Source organism: Camellia sinensis, chromosome 12 (genome assembly GCF_055761805.1).
Source record: "Camellia sinensis isolate YWXY chromosome 12, ASM5576180v1, whole genome shotgun sequence".
Taxonomy (NCBI): domain Eukaryota; kingdom Viridiplantae; phylum Streptophyta; class Magnoliopsida; order Ericales; family Theaceae; genus Camellia; species Camellia sinensis.
The window spans coordinates 147,694,258-147,709,923 of NC_138972.1; the positions used below are offsets into that span (position 1 = coordinate 147,694,258).

A 15,666-nucleotide genomic window follows, 5' to 3' on the forward strand; every position below is an offset into this window, starting at 1 on the left:
AAGGAGGAAGATTATGCATGCACACCAAAAGATGTGTAGGAAAAGAAGAAGATTAGATAAATAGATGCATGATCTTACATATTACAACTAATGCACAATTAATGATATTGTGCATGATCTTATATATATATTTAGTAGAGGCCAATATTTTTGATTGGGTAAGAAAAGTGCTCAATTAATGATATTCTCCTCTCATATCCAAATTCTTGAACTGATTTTCTGGTAATGACAAATCAGTGGCCAAGGCTAAAAAAGAGTTAAGAGCTTTTTTATCCATAAAAAAAAAAAAAAATTTAAAATTAGGGGACAACTCCATTTTTAATGAAATCAAATATTTTTGGCAAATTTGTGAGTTATTTAGTTCGGTTATTTTAATTTTCATAGTCCATCGATACATCCATGGATAAAAAAATGGAATCCAATAATTTGTGCGATTTATTGCCAAGTTTAGATCACAATGGTTTATTACTAATATGAAAAATATATCTGGCATAGCACACTGTCACGTACCAACTCATTGATAATGCGAGTTTTACACCAAACACTTTATAAGCGCATTAGTTTGTGAGTGGCAAGGTTTGTAATGCCTCAAATTTTGGGAATATCAATAATATAATACAACGATACAGTGGAGTTTAACTAGTGGATAGACAACATTTTTAAGTACAAAATACAAATAATTACACTAAAAGAAAATATTAATAATAGTTACAGATAAAATTCTTCAAGTTTTTAAATATAGATCAGTTTCTTCATACAAAAAGATTATTAATACAGGAAATATAAAATCTAATCTCTAAGGCAGCCATGGTTCTTCAAAGCTTTTAGGGATTCTGTTCTCGATGTAAAACTCACCTTCAACTGGCATAAAACGCCATGAGCTTGGAATGTCCAGTAAATACACGCACCCCGCCTATTTTCCCATTCCAAATATACAAGTAAAATAACAGCATGATCATAACACACAGCAAAAATAATAATTAAGCAAAGCTTATAATAAATTTCAGTTCTCATGAATAATAGTTAATTCCAGTTCTCATGAATAACAGTGTTCATGAATAACAGTCAATTAAGTTAGTTTTAGGTAACTCCCCGCAAAATGTCGTTCCTACCCAACCACTAACATTAGCCATAGGCAAATTCTGACTTCCCCTTGGTTAATACAATACTAATGCGTCGCTTGCCGCATAATCACCAGTTCGTCGCTTACCGCACAATTACCAATGATGCCTACGCACCTAGGTTATATACTTGACTGGTGACATCACGATCTGTCCCAAGGGAACGAGCTTCCAGGGATACTCTCTCTGTGTGAGACCCTCACTGCCACCCTTATACCTCCCAATTCTATTAAGCAGCCAGAATACCTCCCGTGCCATGTTAGGGTTTGAAAACACACTTGCGCAAAACTTCACCAAAATGGAATACATTCCAGTATATTGTACTTTTGAATCCATCATTCATTATCACATAAAATTTAATACAATGATCGCAACCCATTACCACCCCATTTTATTTCTCCTTTATTAAGTGCATTATGTTCTCGGTTATAGCAAAGCATGGTCAAGATAATTACGAAGCCAAACTAAACATAAAGTAATTTATGCATGGTAAAACTATAGCGACTCCAATTTTGACCCGTTATCTATTGTATTCCGAACTCGGGTTGGTATGGTTTAGAATGGTTATTCATATCTTGTTCCCCTTGTCTCCCCTTTTATTTTGGTTATCGGGTTGTAATTGTGCGTTTAAAGTAGGTTGGTTGCTTGTTTTTTTCAAAACTGTGATGCCCAGATTTTAGCTCTTCCGCTCAAGCATGCATTCTTGCACTCGAGCGAGCTTCACAAATTTTGCTCCTCCGCTCGAGCGGTCATTCTTGTACTCGAGCTGGATTTGTTAACTCTTAGTATTTTTGCAGACCAGCAAATATTGGAAGAATACATTAGATGCTCGAGCGTCCAGTTTCACGCTCGAGCGGGGGCTTTCATCTGTAAAACTTCTGAAAGTGCGTATTCTGCGCTCAAGCGCCACTTTTCACGCTCGAGCAAACTTTTGTGTCTGACGCTTGAACGTCACTTTCCACGCTAAAGCGGACTGCGTGTATAACAGTTCGTGAAGATGAGGTTTTGCATCACTTTTTCATTTCTCTCTCTCTCTAGAACTTCTCAAAAACCTAGATCTACACTTTCTCTCTATAAAACTCACATTCTCTCTTAGATTTCATCTTGATCCGATTGGAGTTAATTTTCAGCGTCTTTGAGGTTTCTCCCTTGCTTTGCTTGGTCTTCTCTTTAAGGTAGGGATTTTTCTGTACCTTCATATGATATTTAGCTTAGTTATTTGTCTCTTGTGTAACAATGATGTGAGTTGGGGGTGTTTCAAGGAAACCTAGGGTTTGGGTATAATATGGAAAGTTGTTGAATATGAAATAAATGAATGTGGGTTGTGAAAATGAAATTATGTTGGATCAAAATAGTTGAGTTTGATGCTTGAGTTAATATTTGAAAAGGGAGATTTTTGCCCTAAATTGACTATCATAATTATTTTATATAAATAATTGAAATTGGTGGGATAAATATGAAATTGAGCAAGTGATGGAATAAATAGAAGAATTGAGTATATAATACTTCACATCTTTGGAAATTTTGGATAAATTATCTGTCATAAGATTGTATATATGTTTAGAAATATCTGTATTGGACTATCGGTAGAGGATAGTTTTGCTTGTTGTAGAAATTGCATGTGAATTAGGTGAATTGAAACTAGTTCATGGTTGGTTGTCATTAAATATGACTATGTTTATATACATTGCACATGTATAATTATGTGGGAGTGGAAAGTGGATGTACTCCATTGTTGGATTTTGTGTTTAAATACATTGTATATGTATGTTTGTTTTGGAGGAGAAAGGGGATGAACTCTATTATAACTAAGTTGGTCAGATTGTCCTAAGTGAAAGTCCCGAAATTATACATGGGTGCCTAACCCACGAACAAAATATCCGTAAAATGGCAATTGTAGTGCTTGTATAGCTTACGTTTACATGGATCCCGTTTGACGGTTGCCCGCAGACGAAATATCCGTGAAATGGAAGTTTGAAGTGTTAATGTATATGTGTTGTATGATTTGAAAATCATTGAGTTGTGGTCTTATTTGGATTGTTAAAGAAATTACGAATTTGACTCATAAATTGAGAAAGATAAGTGAACGGAATATGGATTAAAGGAAAATGGGTTAAGATTTGAATATGGTACCTTTCATATATATAAATTTGTGGATGTTTTATCATAGACATTGTATATACTCTTGTACTTATACCTTTGCTAAATTTCATATACTATGTTAGATGATTCCTACTAGACTATGGCTCACTCTATTTGGGAATAACATTTTCAGGTGTTGGTAACTTACCTCCACCAAGGCAATAGCGTGGGGGGAATTCTTTGGAGCAAGAGCTTCTTATTTTGATTGTATATTTTTGTAAAGCCAAGGGCTTAAGATGTAATGAGAAAAGCTCACTTTTGTTGTAACCAAGTTAAGGCTTGAAAAGGTGTAAGCCAATAGGGTATTTATTTTTGTTAAACTCTTTTGTATCTTTAACTTTCATGAAATGAAAGGACTGTTTACTCTGATTTATACAGTTATTAACATATGATTGGGTTGTATTTACTATATTATTTTGAGGGCATGACAAAAATAAATTCACAGTTTACATATCAAGACTTAAACATTAAAAGAAAATAGCATATAAGAGTTGCAAGCCAATTAAGAACACATTAACACAAATTTTCAAATTTTCAGATTTGAACTAGTTGGGAAGTAATTGTGGTGTTGGCAAGTCAGTGGCTATGAGTGAGATTTTTGTATTTTCTGAAAAATGAAAACAGAAAAACAAAAACCCGAAGCACCAAAAAAAAAAGGCTTTATGAAGTACTCTAAGAACAGAAAACAGGGGTTGTGATTTGCCTCTGGACAAAAGAATGTATTTATTTATTTATTAGTGTAATTTGTTTTTGGATACATAAACATAAACGTTCAACTGGTGCCTCCACGACCCTTTCAAGCCATGATTTTTTTTCTTGCACCTGAAAATTCATAATGCCATGTAGCGGCGACCTTATAGACACCACGACATATCATCATCAAAACTCCGAACATGATACAAACTTGACTTTGAAAAAAAAGAAAATAGAAGAAAATCATATGCACAAAGATGAAAATATCACATTTGACTACAAAAGGGTCATCTGGGACCGGACAATTCATCTGGGCGGAGATTGGAAGTGGAGTCCGCGATGATCCAATCAGCATTTGGTTGTCGGGTATGGTTATATTCTTGGCGGAATACCTCCTCCTTCTGCCATTCTTCCCACCTCTCAGCTAATCCATCACCTTCGAGCATTCTGACAACATCCGACATTTTGGGGCGTTCCAATGGGGCGCCTTGTGTGCAGAGCAATGCCACCTGGATTAGTTGTTCTACCTCTTCATTGATGTAATTACCATGCATATCTTCGTCAACTAGCATTTCCAACTTCTTTTCTTTCAGAAGTCCTTTTACCTGAAATTTTCAGAGATGTCACACAAAATAATAAGTGCTCATTGGAGAGACCAAAGATATTAATGCCAATGGAGACAACTTTAAAATTCATAGCATTTAAAAACATCATATTGCAAATCCTGCAGATCATGATGAAAATTTCCTTCAATGAAATTGTCAAGAACTTTGTTTTAAATGCGTTAAGGGAGATAATTTTAATACCATCATGAATATTGCTCGACTCATTGAATCATATTAGCAACACAATAACAGCCTATGTTGCACGGACACGGACACGGACACGCGACACGACACGGACACGCAAAAACTCAAATTTTTAAAAAATAGGGGACACGACACGCTAGGGACACATTTAATATACATAATTAATTTTATTTATATATTATATGTAAAATTAAAAAATATATACTATTTGTATTTATTTTTATTTATTTATTTAATTTATTATATGCAAAATTAAAAAATATATACTAATTTTATTTATTATATGTAAAATTAAAAAATAAATATATTATTTATATTTATTTATATTATTTAAGGCCAAAAGAAAGGTTAGGGGTTATATTATTTATTTATTTATATTATTTATTATTAGTATATAATTTATTATTAGTATATAAATATATATATATGTATATATATTGTTAGTATATAACGTATATAGCTATCGATGGTTTAGCGAGAGAGAGAGAGAGAGAGAGAGAGAGAGCAGAGAGGGTCAAACGATGCGCAGAGAGGGAGACGAGGTCGATGGTCGATCGATGGTCAAACGAGGGTCAAACGAGGGCGATCGATGGTCGATTGAGGCGCAGAGAGGGAGACGAGGAAGACGAGGAAGACGAACAGGTTAGGGTTTCTTCTCTGTCCTCAATCTGTCTCTCTCTTCCCTCGACCTATCTCCCTCTCTCTCTCTTTCCTCGATCTGTCTCTGTCTCTGGCTCTCTCTCTTTCTCCTCTCCAACTGTTCTAGGGCTTCTTCGATCCACCCACCTGCGTGTCTGAATTGTGTCCTCGCGTGTCCAACCTCGTGTCCGACTCTGAAAAATTCTGAAAAAAGGGGGACACGCAGGGGAGAGTGTCGGACACGTGTCAACAGTGTGTCGTACGCGTGTCCGTGTCCGACACGTGTCCGACACTAATACGCAAGCCTCAGGGACGTGTCCGTGCTTCATAGATAACAGCTTTGCCAAGAAATTGAAAGCAGCTTTCAAAAAAGGCTCTTAAGATGAACTCAATCAATCATACGAAGATATCCAACTTAAGAAACGTGCTAACATAATACAAACAGATTGCGAGTGTGATAAATGCTTACCCAATCTAGCAACATGACATCATCATCGTTGGCAAGCCGAGCAAGATCCAAAGCCCTCTGTCCAGTGATGAGCTCCAGAAGCATGACCCCATACCCAAAAACATCGGTTTTCTCTGAAGATTTTCCGGTGGAGAGGTACTCAGGGGCAATATGCCCAATTGTGCCACGTACAGCAGTGGTAACATGGGTATCCTTGTAATCCAATGAGTTGAGCAATATTCATGATGGTATTAAAATTGTCTCCCTTAACGCATTTAAAGCAAAGTTCTTGACAATTTTATTGAAGGAAATTTTCATCATGATTTGCAGGATTTGCAATATCATGTTTTTAAATGCTATGAATTTTAAAATTGTCTTAATTGGCATTAGTATCTTTCGTCTAATTTCTACATCTTTCCCCATTTGGTAATTCATTCAACTCAATATACCTATTATATAAGACGGGAGAAGCGAGATACAGAGAGAAGCGAGATAGAGGGAGGGAGGCGAAGGCGAAGGCGAAGGTGAAGGAGAGAGAACTTTGAGAAGGCGAAGGCGAAGGAGAGAGAACTCTGAGAAGTCACCGACTAGGTTTGTACATTTATAGTTGAAAACTCACTATTTGCAAATTTTTGTAATATTTTGAAAAATCAAACTGATCGTGTTAAACTGATCATCGTTGAAAAATCAAACTGATCAGTTTGAGTTAAAACCTGAAAAATCAAACTGATCATTTTTTAAAAATATTACCATAGTTAATATTACCATAGTTAAAACCTGATCGTTAAAACATTTTGCAAAATAAGATCATTCATAGTTAAAATATTACCAAAAAAATAAGATCAGTTTAAACGATCAGTTTAAAATATCCCATGAATGATCTTATGTTTATACTCACTGCAGGTATGTCATGTCATGTTATTCATAGTTAAAGGGAATGCCCACAATTATCTGACATAGTTAAGAAATAACATGTGATAGCCAACAATCATCTAAATAAGTGCCAAAAATAAGCACGTTTCCAGTTGAATAAAGTTTTCAGATGTAAACAAGGAATAGTTGTTCACTAAAACTAGTGTTGAGGGGATTTTGACATGAACCTGAGATGACATAACACTAACACAATCAAGAAACTAGATATGAAGTTGCACACGTGTACCGTGTAGACATAGCCTGTGCACCCGCCACTAGTCATTCATTATGACCACAATGAAACAAAGCCCCCCAAAATATAGAACAGAAAATAAATATGGGTCAGTTACACTTTTCACCCTTATAGTTTGACTCAAAATTCACTTTCATCTCCATAGTTTTAATTTGAACAATTCAAACCCTACACTTTAAATCTAATTTCAATTTGATATTTCTGTCCAAATTTTTATTAATTTTTCCTATGTATACTCCCATAAGTTGGTAACACCATTTTGCTGCTAGATAATATGTTGAGAGAGAGAGAGAGAGAGAGAGAGGTCCTATTTGAATAGAGGTAAGAGGAGAGGATTTTTTAGAATGGCCCAGCAAATGAAGAATGGAAGGAGAATTTATAGGTTAGTGAAATTCCTAACCTAAGACTGTATGCTGTATATAATAAAATCTTACCATGTGTAGTGAGCAGTAGTACATCAATAGTAGGGTCTGAATTGAAAGCGTTTACAATATCAAAACGCTTTTCTGGTTCAACTGATCCATCAAGCCGCAAATATATGACACTGCTTTACAGCGAGTACAAAATTATTAGAACAATGAAACAAGTCAAATACAAATGTGAGACCTTTTTTTTTAACAATGTATGTCTTAGTTTGATGACTAAGAAAATGATACATCAATATTTACCCCCCTTTCTTTTTACCTCCTATGTGGATTCAAACGAACCATATGTATAAATATAAGACCTATCATATCTAGAAAATAATAAGGTTCACTATTATTTTTCAAAGGATCATGCTAATGATAACCTATAGTCTATCTTTAAGGGGGAGGTAATACCAAAATAGTTAGAATACTAAGCACTTTTTGCATATTTTATACACATTTAGCACGTATATCAAGACTAATACTAATCACTGGGTGATCATTAGCATATATTTTTGTAAATATGGTGTGTACATGGTGTTTGTTGTGCTGATCTGCAAAAATATATATATATATATCCGGTGATAAATATGATCCACCAAATCAATTTTTTTGCTTCACCTTGTGACACTACCGAGAGAGAGAGAGAGAGAGAGAGAGAGAGAGAGAGAGAGAGTTATACTAAAGACACTTGTGTTATTTAATTCTTGTATGCTTTGGGAAATCGAAGCTGATTTTCCTAGGTATGACCTTGTTAGCCTCTTGACCACTTCTAACCCTTGCATGCTACACAGAAAAGAAGTAAAAATAATAATTATAATAATAAATAAAGAAAATCTTTGAGTTTTTTACTCTTCAGATTCATGTTAAAATTTACTCAAGCATCAACATATGATCAAACTTTGAGAGAAAATAACTACTGTCCTAACAAAGCCTAAATGCCTAATACCTTGTACTAAGTAGGTTGTTGTCTCCATTTTTTGCGGCATAAAGATCATCAAACCAGGTGTCTTTGAGCAACGTTTGCAAAACAAAACGTTTCTTCTCATTCGGAATGGTGTTACTCACCATGATCACATTTGCAGGAACAGTTCCAAATCTAATAAAAAATAAGCAGAGGACTATAACCATAATTGCAACACCAACAACAAAATTGTAGCAATGAATTAAACTTGACTATTAAGTTGTTTTCTGTCCCTTCTACATCAATGAAAGAAACCTATGAAGCACGGACACGTCCCTGAGGCTTGCGTATTAGTGTCGGACACGTGTCGGACACGGACACGCGTACGACACGCTGTTGACACGTGTCCGACACTCTCCCCTGCGTGTCCTCCTTTTTTCAGAATTTTTCAGAGTTGGACACGAGGTTGGACACGCGAGGACACGATTCAGACATGCAGGTGGGTGGATCGAAGAAGCCCTAGAACTGTTGGAGAGGAGAAAGAGAGAGAGCCAGAGACAGAGACAGATCGAGGGAAGAGAGAAAGAGGGAGATAGGTCGAGGGAAGAGAGAGACAGATTGAGGACAGAGAAGAAACCCTAACCTGTTCGTCTTCCTCGTCTTCCTCGTCTCCCTCTCTGCGCCTCAATCGACCATCGATCGCCCTCGTTTGACCCCCGTTTGACCATCGATCGACCATTGACCTCGTCTCCCTCTCTGCGCATCGTTTGACCCTCTCTGCTCTCTCTCTCTCTCTCTCTCTCTCTCTCTCTCTCGCTAAACCATCGATAGCTATATACGTTATATACTAACAATATATATACATATATATATATATATATATATATATATTTATATACTAATAATAAATTATATACTAATAATAAATAATATAAATAAATAAATAATATAACCCCTAACCTTTCTTTTGGCCTTAAATAATATAAATAATATATTTATTTTTTAATTTTACATATAATAAATAAAATTAGTATATATTTTTTAATTTTGCATATAATAAATTAAATAAATAAATAAAAATAAATACAAATAGTATATATTTTTTAATTTTACATATAATATATAAATAAAATTAATTATGTATATTAAACGTGTCCCTAGCGTGTCGTGTCCCCTATTTTTTAAAAATTTGCGTTTTTGTGTGTCCGTGTCGTGTCCGTGTCGTGTCGCGTGTCCGTGTCCGTGCAACATAAGTAGACACATTTAGATTCTCAACCCATTGAACAGATGCACAATTATAGCAGAGTAACAATAAACTTCAATTTTTTCAAATTTATAATTTAATCAATTCATATTTTGTGTTCTACCATGCTAGTGCTACTGGCCAGTTTACTGATTCATTTCTTACTTAGGCTCCTTCCCCCCTTCCCCTATCAAATCATCCCAAACAGTGATTATCACATTTTTTTTTGGGTGAATAGGTTTTCACACATCATTTTTATGTTTAGCAAATTTATCTTTTAATAGAAATGAATAAACATTTGAAAGAGTAGCACCTTTTGTATCGTTTTCATTTTTCAGAAAACATTGTTTTGACATTCTGCTTTCATAATTTATTATTTTTGGAAAACAGTCCATTTTTTACATCAAAAAATTGTTTTCACACAAAAACCATAAAGATACAAAATGGGTGAGTATTTTTGAATTTTCGTTGTTTTGGTTTAGATAACAAAGAAAACGAAAACAATACCAACAAGAAGTTCGGTCACTTACGAACAGGATCCTGGATAGCCATTGATTTCTCTGCAACCCCCTTGTGGACAAAGATACCTGCACACATTGTTTAAGGAAAAGGATTAGTCATGAATACAATAACGCTATGTTTGGTAACTTAGGAGAGAAAAGAAAAGAAATGATTACTTAAGTAATAAGAGAAAAGAAAAGAAAAGAAAAGAAATGATTGTAATTTCTCTCCTTTTTGTTTGGATAAATAAGAAATAAAAGAAAAGAAATGATTGTGATTTCTCTCCTTCTTATTTGGTTAGATTTCATTAAGAGAAAAGAAAAGAAATTATTTTATGTTATATTACCAAAATAACCTTTTTATATTTTCAATCATTTTATTTCTTTTATTTTTATAGGGGTAAAATTGGTATTATGAAAATATAAACATTTATGGATTTCTTTTCTCTCCCAATCTCTCCACTTTTGGGAAGATTGAAAATAAGGGTTATGAGAGAAATGAGTTTCTCTCCATTTCTCTCTATTTCTCCCCATTTCTCTCCACTTAAGATAACCAAACAAGGAAAAGAAATACATTTCTCTCTATTTCTTTTCTTTTCTCTCCAAATCACTCAATCCAAACACAGTGTAAGTAACCCAAATTAAAAATATTGGTCCTTCACGTTAATTTGAAGAACCAAATGATATCATAGACCCACATGAAATCTCTAACAGATTTTGTTGACCAAGACTGGTTTTGAGGACCTTCCATGGAGTAGAGCAAAGCAGTATCACTTCTAACAAAGGCAATATCCCCAAATCCCCCCACAAGACAACGAAACGCTCCAGAGTAACCAAAGAACAACAAACTGTTCCCATTACACGACCCATTCGCTTTTCCACACCTACTACAAACACCCATTCCTTCAAATTCCGAAGGAGCACAGACCTCAAAGAAAAAACTCAAAGCCATTTCTCGGTCACTCATTGTCGATCACCTTCGTCGTCCGTCACCGTCGTTGATTTTGGCTCAAGGCTTTGGGGATTTTGCTTCAAAATGGTTTTGGGGATTTTGGTTTTAAAGATTTTACGGATTTTGGGTTGGTTCAGAAAGGTTTGGGGATTTTTGGGGAAACACGTGACCGCGAATAGCTAAAATGAGCGGGGTAGAAAAAATTTCATTATTTTTTGCGACGTCGTATTTAAACCGTCACAAATGATGAATCCTAACAAATAAAACGACGCCGTTTTTATAAGACTTTTTTGACAGTAAATGTTCTTGTCTCAAAAAAAAAAAATTTGTGACGGTACATCAGGCGTCGCAAATGTTTTATGTTTTTTTGTGATATATTTTTTAGCGACGGGGTCACAACCGTCACAAAGACCATTTTTTGAGACGGTTTAAAAACGCCGTCGCAAAAGACCCTTTTTTGCAACGGTACCTATACCATCGCAAAAAGTTCCATGTTATTTGGGCTGTTTTCTTGTAGTGCAAACCAAATCTTAAGTTCCATAAAATAAGATTGGCTACATAAATCATTCTTCTTCATTTGGCTCTATCAAATGCTATTTGGTTAATTCAATTAAGGAAGTTCATGTCTTTATTTACTATACTATCCCATGTCAATTTACGTTTACCCCGTTCCCTAACATTTCCATCTACCGTAACTTTATCATATCTCCTCACTATTGCCTCTATTGGTGTTCGTTGTATATGACCAAACTATCTTAATCTGTTCTTTCTCAACTTATCTTCTATCAGTGATACTCTTACCCAATGATAGACACAGGAGGGCAATCGCCCCCTATGATTTCAAAAACACCATTTATTACAGTAGTGTTAACTATAATTATTTACATATTATAGAGACTCTTCCCCTCTACGTTTTTCTTCTTTTAGACAAATTTTAAGCAATTGTCGCTCTGTAGGTATGAAACATAAGATCAAGATATAATATTAAAAAATATAAAATAAAAATTGTTTCGTATAACCAATGTTAATTATAACTTCAAATTTCTAAAGAATCGAATGAGGTATTACCTAATTACTTAATCACGTTCATTGATAAAGACATTATACGAGATCTTAATATCAGTTCTATTATAGACATTTTAATGACATAAACTAATATTGAGCACAATAATTCAAGATACCGCACTTTAATAAATAAATTGTTTTATGGATGCTATTTTTTGTAACCAAATGTGACTACAAAAAACATGTGATTTATATATATTTTCATCTTATTTTCACTTTTTATAGTAGTAGAAATTGATATTATAATTCATATTTTCTTTTTAAAAATTTTGTTAGTATATATATGTTCGCCTTCTATCTAAAAATCCTGAGTTCATCTCTGCTCCTATCCATTCATGAATATATTCATTCTAATCTTGCCACGCATCCACTTTAACATCCTCATCTCAGTAATACTCATCTTATCTACATATTATTTTTTAGTTTCCCAACATTCTGTCCCATTCAATATCGTTGGTCTAATAACCGTTCTATAAAACTTTCTTGTTAGTCTAATGGGTATTGTATGATAAACGAATAAAGTGACACCTCACTTAAAAAATTAAGGTTGCGATTGGTAGAGTTTTGTAAATATGATTTGAGAGTATGAGTTGTATTTTGAGTTTGTGAGTTGTGAAATTATGATTTGAGTGTAGAAAATTTGTTTGGTTATGGTTTTTAAATAGAGTGTTGAATTGAGTTTTGAAAGTTTGATGTGACATGTGAAATAAGAAAATTTGTTTGGTGATGAGTTTTCAAAACTTAATTCAACCTACAATTAAATATTTTTTGGGTATAAATTCTATTTTTCTTTTTGGTAATTCCTTAACAGTAGTGCATGCAAGTTTATAAATTTTAATTAAAAAAAACATTCATGGTTTATGTATGACCTTCTTGATATTGACTTTTGGATATGCTATTTAATGTTGTGTTCTTTTTTGAGATTTTAGTTTCATGGTTTATATATGAACTTTTCTTTAATGTTATAACTTTTTGTTTTGTGTCCAATGCTTTTAAGCTTTTTTTTTTTTTGGGGGGGGGGGGTTGGCTATGGTTATTTTATTTTTTGTATAAGTCTCTTTGACTGTAAGTGTTTTATTTTTTTCAATTAATTGATTATTATTGTCAATGGCAGGATTGAATTCAGTTAATGGCAAAATTCACAAAAGAATTCAACGTTAAAAGGGGTAGTGGAGCTTATAGGGACTTCATTAAGGACTTGCGTGTTGAATTGGGAGAGACCTTTTCACACAATATTCCTGTACTTCCCGCTCAGCAGGATCCACCCACTCGATGGTTCGACATTATACTGTGAACCAACAATCATTGGATTAGGCTGAGGATTCGACGGGATAACCTTTACTTGGTCGCCTACCAAATGGAGAATTTTGAGTGGTTGGAGTTCGGGCATACTTCTCTTACTTCACATCTAATTCCTGGATCCACTTTCTTGGGTTACGATGGCAGCTACAATGCCCTAGAACGTACTTTCGGGACAGGTATGAACAACATAGCCCTTGGCCGGATCACACTCGTTGATGCCGTAAATGGTCTGGCTACCTCCACGATCTCCTCTGCAAATCGCGTGAGGTCATTGATCACTGTGATTCAAATGATCTGCGAATCGATTAGATTCACTCGTATCTCTGACCTTCTTGCTGCCACATTCAGCAACAAAAGTTGTTTACCGCCTCCTGATTGGATGTTGACACTAGTGCGTAACTGGGGGTTCCTCTCTACCACATTGCTGGAAGCCGATGCTGATCACACTGCTTTTTTCAAACTTTTGCAACCTAGCGATATGAATATCGTGTCCACTCTGGATGCAGTTGCCGCACTTGGCATCTTGCTCAGAAGCGTCTAGGAATCAGAGGAGCCCTTTAGAGCCAGTGTTGAGTGACGATGATGCTGAGACCAGTGACTCTAGAGAGGCAGTGATTCCACAGTCTGAGTCCTCCGAGGATGGAGATGATGGTGACTCGAGATCTTAGAGTGGAGGTGATGCTGAGTCAGGCTCTAGAGCAGAGAGCGACAGAGATTCCAGCTCAGATTCTGGGACAAATTCAAACAGCGGCACTGACGGAGACAGTGCCCCTGAGTCCTTTCCTCAGAGGAAGAGGACGAAGAGGGCTTCTCGAGCCTGAGGCGACCAGCGCTGATTTTTGTATTTTTGCTCAGTTTTTTTTTTGTTTTATAGCATTAGCACATGTATAGCTTTAGGAAGTTCTGTTTTGGTTTAAAACTTGTACTCCACTTTTGTAAAAAGCCATGATTGAAATAAAATCGGCAGTTTTATGAAAAAATGTATTGTCATTTTTTTGCATCATGAGCACCATATATGTATGAAATGGACAGGGAATTGAAATGGCCAAAGTGTTTGATTAAAACAAGACGCTTAATCAGGTAACAAACCAACCAACAACCAAAATACAAAATGCGATATACAACTCGATAAGCAACACAACAACAGCTCGATAAACAAAACAACTCAAATACAACTCAACAAGCTAGATAAAACCAAAAGGACTTAAAACAAGACCTTAAAACACACAAAGAGCAAAAAAAAAACATATGCTTCCAACAATGTTTAGCACAAGGATGGACGACATATCTGAGAGGAAGGGTGCCGGTCAAAGGAGAAAGGCTGTCGGCCACCAATATGGCCTGCTAGCCATCAGCAGTGGCCTGCCGGCCACCAAAGTGAAGAACGTCCATATTGTTGGCACCTAGCTTCCACTCACTGCCTTATCTTCTACAAAAGGTTGAACTTCATAGTTTCTTCATGTCAGCTGCGAATTCTTCACAAATGGAGCCATTTTTCGTCGAAAAGCTCTCGAGCTTTACTTGTTAGTTGGCATGAATTTGTAATTTAATTAATTAGTTTGATAATTAGCTAAAGTGTTGTAATAATCAGTAAGTAGTTTACCAGTTATTTGATTGGTTGTGCAATAATTAGTCTAATTAGTTTAATTAGATTAGTTGATTAGCTTAGCTTAGATTAGCTTAGCTTATTCATTCAGACCCTCCATTGAGAGGGCGCAATGTTTTAATAAGGGTGCGTGCTTGTGTGCATGTCTTCCAACCCCGCGTCTTTCTCCCTTTTGTTTAACCGCTTTCGATGGTTAGCTTAGGGTCATATTTCAATTAGCATACCTTATGTTTGCATGTTTGCATCATTCATTTGTATTGCACGCACTGGGCTTGGCGCGTCATTCAAACTGCATTGTATTTCAACACTTACTTGAATACGTGTTTTAAAGCATGTTATCAAGTCGCATTCATATGCCATCTTAGATAGCCGAGCCTGTTTAGTTGCATTATTGCACGTGTTGCATTAGGCATCGTTAACATAGTTAGGATCATGCATTATTTCTAACTAGTCTTCTGTTTTGGTTTGGAGTACACTGTAAGTGTTTACGCTTTGGCATTCTTGCATGAGTGTAAGTGATTGCCATGTTAGCGTGATTGCCATGAGGCTATTTGCTTAAATGTTAAACTGCATTAATGCCTGTGGATGAAGGCTTTATTACTTGAATTGGAACAATTCATCAAATGCAAGTTTTAAGCCCACTTTGCGAAGTGGCAATTACCCGAGGGAC

At 35.3% G+C, this 15,666-nt stretch overlaps 2 protein-coding genes across 2 annotated transcripts; both read right to left on the reverse strand.

Moving 5' to 3' along the window:
- Window positions 1-3,955: 3,955 nt before the first annotated feature.
- LOC114306732 (BRASSINOSTEROID INSENSITIVE 1-associated receptor kinase 1-like) lies at window positions 3,956-6,081 on the reverse strand. Its single transcript, XM_028252015.2, has 2 exons — window positions 5,874-6,081; window positions 3,956-4,561 (listed from the first exon to the last, which is right to left on the reverse strand). The coding sequence occupies exons 1-2, from the start codon at window positions 5,955-5,957 to the stop codon at window positions 4,244-4,246; spliced, it is 402 nt and encodes a 133-aa protein (XP_028107816.2). The 5' UTR covers window positions 5,958-6,081; the 3' UTR covers window positions 3,956-4,243.
- A 1,822-nt stretch (window positions 6,082-7,903) lies between these two features.
- LOC114306779 (uncharacterized) lies at window positions 7,904-11,119 on the reverse strand. The gene is made up of 4 exons (XM_082900122.1): window positions 10,770-11,119; window positions 10,102-10,158; window positions 8,374-8,523; window positions 7,904-8,210 (listed from the first exon to the last, which is right to left on the reverse strand). Exons 1-4 carry the CDS (start codon window positions 11,036-11,038, stop codon window positions 8,042-8,044), a joined length of 645 nt encoding a protein of 214 aa, XP_082756248.1. The 5' UTR covers window positions 11,039-11,119; the 3' UTR covers window positions 7,904-8,041.
- Between the last annotated feature and the right edge of the window lie 4,547 nt (window positions 11,120-15,666).